Source organism: Eriocheir sinensis, unplaced genomic scaffold (assembly GCF_024679095.1).
Source record: "Eriocheir sinensis breed Jianghai 21 unplaced genomic scaffold, ASM2467909v1 Scaffold923, whole genome shotgun sequence".
Taxonomy (NCBI): Eukaryota; Metazoa; Arthropoda; class Malacostraca; order Decapoda; family Varunidae; genus Eriocheir; species Eriocheir sinensis.
Genome location: NW_026112301.1, coordinates 30,027 through 37,912, shown reverse-complemented (window position 1 = coordinate 37,912; position 7,886 = coordinate 30,027). Strand labels below are relative to the sequence as shown.

Genomic DNA, 7,886 nt, shown 5'->3' with positions numbered 1-7,886 from the left:
AAAAGTGAAGACATTTGAAAGTTAAGCCAAAACTCACATTCTCCAGACCACCATTTTCCAACCAACATTCTGGCTACCACAATCGACCAAAAACCACCAAAATTTATACCAGGACACCCAAAGGACCCATCTACCAGTCCACCAAGATTCAACCAGCTAGCACGCACGAGAACAAAATGGCGGACGAAAAGGTGGGAACATTTTTGGGGGGATATTAAGACAATAGTTTTGTGACATTGGTAATTATATATATTTTTTCTGGCAATACAATTTATATATAACAATTACATAAAAAATTACTTAACATTTAGTAGTAATAGTAGTAGTAGTAGTAGTAGTAGTAGCAGCATACTTATAACCTAAACGAGAGAGAGAGAGAGAGAGAGAGAGAGAGAGAGAGAGAGAGAGAGAGAGAGAAACAAAATACTAATTACTAAGCTTCCTCCTTCTCCTCCTCCTCACCACAGCAAGATGGCCGACATAGCTGCAAAACTGCCTCCATATTTAAGCGATTTTCTCCTATTTCCTGGCATGTTAGGAGTGTTACAGGGGTTAGGAGCGAGAGCCTAACCTTCCCTCTTGCTGTTAGGACCATTGCCATTGCCTACAACATGCTAGCAAGTTAGGAATGTTGAGAAATGTGAGGGTAACTTCAGGTCAGGTCGTGAGAAAATGGCGGATATCTGCAAAATCGCCTTCTATATTTAAGCGATTTTCTCCTATTTCCTGGCGTGTTAGGAGTGTTACAAGGGTTGAGAGCGAGAGACTAGGCCTTCCTGCTTCCCCTGGGCCTGCATATAACCCCCAGCCCCCCCTGTGGACCTAAGGACAAGGCTATATATGTATCTATATGCCTATGTTATGTGTGGGTTGGTAGGGGCAAGATGGAGGATTTTAGTAACACCCCCTCTCACGTTTTGCTATTTTTCTCCTATTTCCAGGCTAGTTAGAGCAATTCCGAGGACACCGTTGGAAAGCTGATGAAATTTACTATAAGATGAGTCTATGCAGCACTTACAAGAGGCAGGGCACATATGATAAAAAAGGAAGTTAATGTGAGCGATTCCGGTCTTGGTGGCGCAAAAATGGCGGATCTGAGACACCTCCTCTCACGTTTTGCTATTTTTCTCCTATTTCCAGGCTAGTTAGAGCACTTTAGAGGACACCGTTGGAAAGCTGATGAAATTTACTATAAGATGAGTCTATGCAGCACTTACAAGAGGCAGGGCACATATGAAAAAAAAAGGAAGTTAATATGAGCGATTTTGGTCTTGGTGGGGCAAAAATGGCGGATCTGAGACACCTCCTCTCACGTTTTGCTATTTTTCTCCTGTTTCCAGGCTAGTTAGAGCACTTTCGAGGACACCGTTGGAAAGCTGATGAAATTTACTATAAGATGAGTCTATGCAGCATTTACAAGAGGCAGGGAACATATGAAAAAAAAGGAAGTTAATATGAGCGATTCCGGTCTTGGTGGGATAAAAATAGCGGATCTGAGTGACACCCCCTCTCACGTTTTACTATTTTTCTCCTATTTCCAGGCTAGTTACAGCAATTCCGAGGACACCGTTGGAAAGCTGATGAAATTTACTATAAGATGAGTCTATGCAGCACTTACAAGAGGCAGGGCACATATGAAAAAAAAGGAAGTTAATGTGAGCGATTCCGGTCTTGGTGGGGCAAAAATGGCGGATCTGAGACACCTCCTCTCACTTTTTGCTATTTTTCTCCAATTTCCAGGCTAGTTACAGCAATTCCGAGGACACCGTTGGAAAGCTGAGGACATTCTCTACCAGGTGATGCTAGGTGACATTACGAAAAAGTTAAAATAAGGTAGAAAAATGGAAATTAGTATATGCAACTTCTGGTAAAAAAATGTGTGAAATAGGCTAACTTGACCCACACATCTTCTTACATTTGACCAATTTTGACCAACTTCTAGACCAGATAGACCAAATCGAAAGACACCATTGTAAAGCCAAGGAAATTCTCTACCAGGTGATGCTGAGTGACACTGCAAAATAATTAAAATAAGTTAGATAAAAGGGAATGCTTGCAAGCTACTTCTGGTCATGGCAATGCAAAAATGGCTGAAGTTGGATGACGCACTGCCTCATATTTTGCTATTTTTCTCCTATTTATGAACTAGTTAAAGCAAATCCGAAGCCATCAGTAGAAAGCCAAGGAAATTCTCTATCAGCTGATACAAAGTGATATTAAAAAAAGTGTTAAATTAAGGTAGAAAAATGGAAATTATTATATGCAACTTCTGGTCAAAATGATGTGAAAATGGATAACTTGATCGACACATCTTCTCACATTTGACCAATTTTGACCAACTTTCCGGCCAGGTAGACCAGATCCGAATACACCATTGAAAAGATCAGGAAATTTTCTACTAGATGATGCTAAGTGACAAGAATATAACAAAAACATAAGATAGAAAAATGAGAACAAGTATATGCAACTTCTGGTCAAAATTATGGGAACACAGCGAACTTGATCCACACACCCTCTCACATTTGACCAATTTTGACCAACTTTCCGGCCAGGTAGACCAAATCCGAATACACCGTTGAAAAGATCAGGAAATTTGCTACCAGATTATACTAAATGACATGAAAATAACATAAAAATAAGATAGAAAAATGGAAACTAGTATATGCAACTTGTGGTCAAAATTATGGGAACACAGCTAACTTGATCCACACACCCTCTCACATTTGACCAATTTTGACCAACTTCCTTATCAGGTAGACCAAATCCGAATACACCATTGAAAAGATCAGGAAATTTGCTACTAGATGATGCTAAGTGACAATAAAATAACATAAAAATAAGATAGGAAAATGGAAACAAGTATTTGCAACTTCTGGTGAAAATTATGGGAACACAGCTAACTTGAACCACACACCCTCTCACATTTGACTCAATTTGACCAACTTTTCGACCAGGTAGACCAAATCCGAATACACCATTGAAAAGATCAGGAAATTTGCTACCAGATTATACTAAATGACATGAAAATAACATTAAAATAAGATAGAAAAATGGAGACAAGTATTTGCAGCTTCTGGTCAAAATTATGGGAACACAGCTAACTTGATCCACACACCCTCTCACATTTGACCAATTTTGACCAACTTCCCGGCCAGGTAGAGCAGATCCGAGGGCACCGTTGGAAAGCTGGGGAAATTCTCTACCAGATTATACTAAATGACATGAAAATAACAAAAAAATAAGGTAGAAAAATGAGAACAAGTATATGCAACTTCTGGTGAAAATTATGGGAACACAGCTAACTTGATCCACACACCCTCTCACATTTGACCAATTTTGACCAACTTCCTGATCAGGTAGACCAAATCCGAATACACCGTTGAAAACATTAGGAAATTTTCTACCAGATGATGCTAAGTGACAATAAAATAACATAAAAATAAGATAGAAAAATGGAAACTAGTATATGCAACTTGTGGTCAAAATTATGGGAACACAGCTAACTTGAACCACACACCCTCTCACATTTGACCAATTTTGACCAACTTCCCGGCCAGGTAGACCAGATCCGAGGGCACCGTTGGAAAGCTGGGGAAACTCTCCACCAGTTAGGAGTGAGTGACCCCGCGGCGAGCCACCAGGAGGTTCAGTACGGGGTGTTTCCTGATGTAGTCGACGGCTTTCTTGTGCGTGACCATGGTGAAGTCATAGCCATTACACTGAAGGATCTTGTCGTGGACGCGTAGCCCAGCACGAGCGGCGGCCGACCCGTCATGGACCTGTGGGCGGGAGAGGATATTATTATATGCAAACATGTACTACTACTACTACTACTACTACTATTACTATTATAACTACTACTACACCACTAAGACTATCACCACATGAATTAGGATGCTCATTAACCTACTATCCGACACCCCACACTCCCTATTTCTACTACTACTACTACTACTACTACTACTACTACTATTACTATTATAACTACTCCTACACCACTAAGACTATCACCACATGAATTAGGATGCTCATTAACCTACACTCCCTATTTCTACTACTACTACTACTACTAATTCTATTACTATTATAACTACTCCTACACCACTAAGACTATCACCACATGAATTAGGATGCTCATTAACCTACTATCCGACACCCCACACTCCCTATTTCTACTACTACTACTACTACTACTACTATTACTATTATAACTACTCCTACACCACTAAGACTATCACCACATGAATTAGGATGCTCATTAACCTACTATCCGACACCCCACACCCCCTGTTTCTACTACCCAGGCACTACCACTACTACTACTACTACTACTACTACTACTACTACTATTATAAATACTCCTACACCACTAAGACTATCACCACATGAATTAGGATGCTCATTAACCTACTATCCGACATCCCACACCCCCTATTTCTACTACCCAACCACTACTACTACTACTACCACTACTACTACTACTACTACTACTTACCTCAGTGCAGTAGATGCCATTGTCAGTGTATCCTTGGGGGCTTTTCATGTAGTCCTGGTCTATGCCGCCTCCTATCTTGAAGCCACACTTGAGAACCTGTAAAGTAGTAGTATAAGTAGTAGTAGTAGTAGTAGTAGTAGTAGTAAGGTAGAAAAGTGAAAGATTTTACTGTTCGACTGATATAAAAAAAATAATGGCTCGTCTGACTCACACATCCTCTCACATTTTTGCATTTTTTTGGTACTTTAAGACATTTTAGAACATTTTCGAAGGCAGCATTTGAAAGAGCATTAAATTCTCTATCAGTTAGGACCATCGGAGACTCCAAACACCCTCTGGTAAGTCAGGAACAAAGCCATAACTTCAGACATATGTGTGCGGAAACTGCAGAAAAATGGTGGATTTGACACAGACATCCTCTCACATTTTTGTATTTTTTTGGTACTTTAAGACATTTTAGAACATTTTCGAAGGCAGCATTTGAAAGAGCATTAAATTCTCTATCAGTTAGGAGCATCGGAGACTCCAAACGTCCTCTGGTAAGTCAGGAACAAAGCCATAACTTCAGACATAGGTGTGCGGAAACTGCAGAAAAATGGTGGATTTGACACAGACATCCTCTCACATTTTTGTATTTTTTTGGTACTTTAAGACATTTTAGAACATTTTCGAAGGCAGCATTTGAAAGAGCATTAAATTCTCTACCAGTTAAGACTATCGGAGACTCCAAACACCCTCTGGTAAGTCAGGAACAAAGCCATAACCTCAGACATATGTGTGCGGAAACTGCAGAAAAATGGTGGATTTGACACAGACATCCTCTCACATTTTTGCATTTTTTTGGCACTTCAAGACATTTTAGAACATTTTGGAAGGCAGCATTTGAAAGAGCATTAAATTCTCTATCAGTTAAGACCATCGGAGACTCCAAACACCCTCTGGTAAGTCAGGAACAAAGCCATAACTTCAGACATATGTGTGCGGAAACTGCAGAAAAATGGTGGACTTGGCACAGACATCCTCTCACATTTTTGCATTGTTTTGGCACTTTTTTAAGACATTTTAGAACATTTTGGAAGGCAGCATTTGAAAGAGCATTAAATTCTCTACCAGTTAGGACTATAGGAGACTCCAAACACCCTCTGGTAAGTCAGGAACAAAGCCATAACTTCAGACATATGTGTGCGGAAACTGCAGAAAAATGGTGGACTTGGCACAGACATCCTCTCACATTTTTGCATTTTTTTGGCACTTTAAGACATTTTAGAACATTTTCGAAGGCAGCACTTGAAAGAGCATTAAATTCTCTATCAGTTAGGACTATGGCAGGCTCCTAACACCTCTTGGTACGTTAGGAACACTGCTATAACTGTGGGTGTTGGTGTGAGAAAAATGGTGAAAAATTGCTGATCTGACTTATACATCCTCTAACATTTTTGCATATTTCTCCATAACTAAACAAGATACTAGCAATCCGAAAGCAGCATTAGAAAGAGCGTTAAATTCTCTATCAGTTAGGACCATGGCAGGCTCCTAACACCTCTTGGTACGTTAGGAACAAAGCCATAACTTCAGAGGTTGTTGTGAGAAAATGGCAGAAAATGGACAACTTGACTCAAACACGAGCTCATATTTTCGCATTTTTGGGGACTTCAAGACATTTTAGAACATTTTCGAAGGCAGTATTTGAAAGAGCGTTAAATTCTCTATCGGTTAGGACCATCGGAAGCTCCTGACACCTCTTGGTACGTAAGGAACACTGCTATAACTGTGGGAGTCGGTGGGAGGAAAAGTAAAAAAAATCGCTGATCTGGCTTAAATTTCTTCTATCATTTTTGCATTTTTCTCCATAACTAAACAAGATACAAACAAACCGAAAACAGCAACAGAAAGAGCATTAAATTCTCTACCAGTTAGGACCATCGGAAAGTCCTGACACCTCTTGGTACGTTAGGAACACTGCTATAACTGCGGGTGTCGGTGAGAGGAAAAGTAAAAAAATCGCTGATCTGACTTAAATTTCTTCTAACATTTTTGCATTTTTCTCCATAACTAAACAAGATACAAACAAACCGAAAACAGCAACAGAAAGAGCATTAAATTCTCTATCAGTTAGGACCATCGGAAAGTCCTGACACCTCTTGGTACGTTAGGAACACTGCTATAACTGTGGGAGTCGGTGGGAGGAAAAGTAAAAAAATCGCTGATCTGGCTTAAATTTCTTCTAACATTTTTGCATATATCTTCATAACTAAACACGATACGAGCAATCCGAAAACAGCAACAGAAAGAGCATTAAATTATCTATCAGTTATGACCATCGGAAGCACCTAACAATTCTTGGTACGTTAGGAACACTGCTATAACTGTGGGTGTTGGTGTGAGAAAATGGTGAAAAATTGGTGATCTGACTTATACATCCCCCAACATTTTTGCATTTTTTGGCACTTTAAAACATTTTAGAACATTTTCGAGGGCAGCATTTGAAAGAGCATTAAATTCTCTACCAGTTAGGATCATCGTAACATCCTGACGCCTCCTGGTACGTTAGGAACACTGCTATAACTGTGGGAGTCGGTGAGAGGAAAAGTAAAAAAATCGCTGATCTGGCTTAAATTTCTTCTATCATTTTTGCATTTTTCTCCATAACTAAACAAGATACGAGCAATCCGAAAACAGCAACAGAAAGAGCATTAAATTCTCTACCAGTTAGGACCATCGGAAACTCCTGACACCTAGCCATGACTCCACAGAACGGCAACAAACACACACTGACCTGCCGCCCGTTCTCGTCAATACCCGTCTCCTTCTCAAGCGTTATGGGAATGCTTAGACACTCCATGGCGGTCCCGGGCTCGTGGGAGAAGGCGGCGGTGGTCATGGTGGTGGCGTAAGTGGAGGTGAGTAAGTGGAGGTGAGTAAGTGGAGGTAAGTGGTGGTGAGTGGAGTGTTGGAAAAGTGGAGTTGAAAAAGTGGAGTTGAAGAAGTGGAGTTTTGGGAAAGTGGAGTTTTGGGAAAGTGGAGTTTTGGGAAAGTGGAGTTTTGGGAAAGTGGAGTTGAAGAAGTGGAGTTTTGGGAAAGTGGAGTGTTGGGAAAGTGGAGTTGAAGAAGTGGAGTTTTGGGAAAGTGGAGTTTTGGGAAAGTGGAGTGTTGGGAAAGTGGAGTTTTGGGAAAGTGGAGTTTAAAAAGTGGAGTGTTGGGAAAGTGGAGTGTTGGGAAAGTGGAGTTTTGGGAAAGTGGAGTGTTGGGAAAGTGGAGTGTTGGGAAAGTGGAGTTTAAAAAGTGGAGTGTTGGGAAAGTGGAGTTTAAAAAGTGGAGTGTTGGGAAAGTGGAGTGTTGGGAAAGTGGAGTTTTGGGAAAGTGGAGTGTTGGGAAAGTGGAGTTTAAAAAG

The 7,886-nt window shown here is 40.4% G+C and overlaps 1 protein-coding gene across 1 annotated transcript; it reads right to left on the bottom strand.

The window, feature by feature from the left end:
• Positions 1-1,523: 1,523 nt before the first annotated feature.
• LOC126994919 (tax1-binding protein 3 homolog) lies at positions 1,524-7,443 on the bottom strand. The gene is made up of 4 exons (XM_050854193.1): positions 7,272-7,443; positions 4,496-4,591; positions 3,317-3,779; positions 1,524-2,311 (listed from the first exon to the last, which is right to left on the bottom strand). Exons 1-3 carry the CDS (start codon positions 7,374-7,376, stop codon positions 3,609-3,611), a joined length of 372 nt encoding a protein of 123 aa, XP_050710150.1. The 5' UTR covers positions 7,377-7,443; the 3' UTR covers positions 1,524-2,311; positions 3,317-3,608.
• Positions 7,444-7,886: the final 443 nt, after the last annotated feature.

Bases quoted from the DNA above. Each gene is read 5' to 3' on its own strand.
- LOC126994919 (XM_050854193.1), bottom strand. From the start codon at position 7,376: ATGACCACCGCCGCCTTCTCCCACGAGCCCGGGACCGCCATGGAGTGT. The intron at 4,592-7,271 runs GTCAGTGTGTGT...ACTACTTTACAG, and splicing joins TTGACGAGAACGGGCGGCAG to GTTCTCAAGTGTGGCTTCAA. The intron at 3,780-4,495 runs GTAAGTAGTAGT...TCCCGCCCACAG, and splicing joins ATGGCATCTACTGCACTGAG to GTCCATGACGGGTCGGCCGC.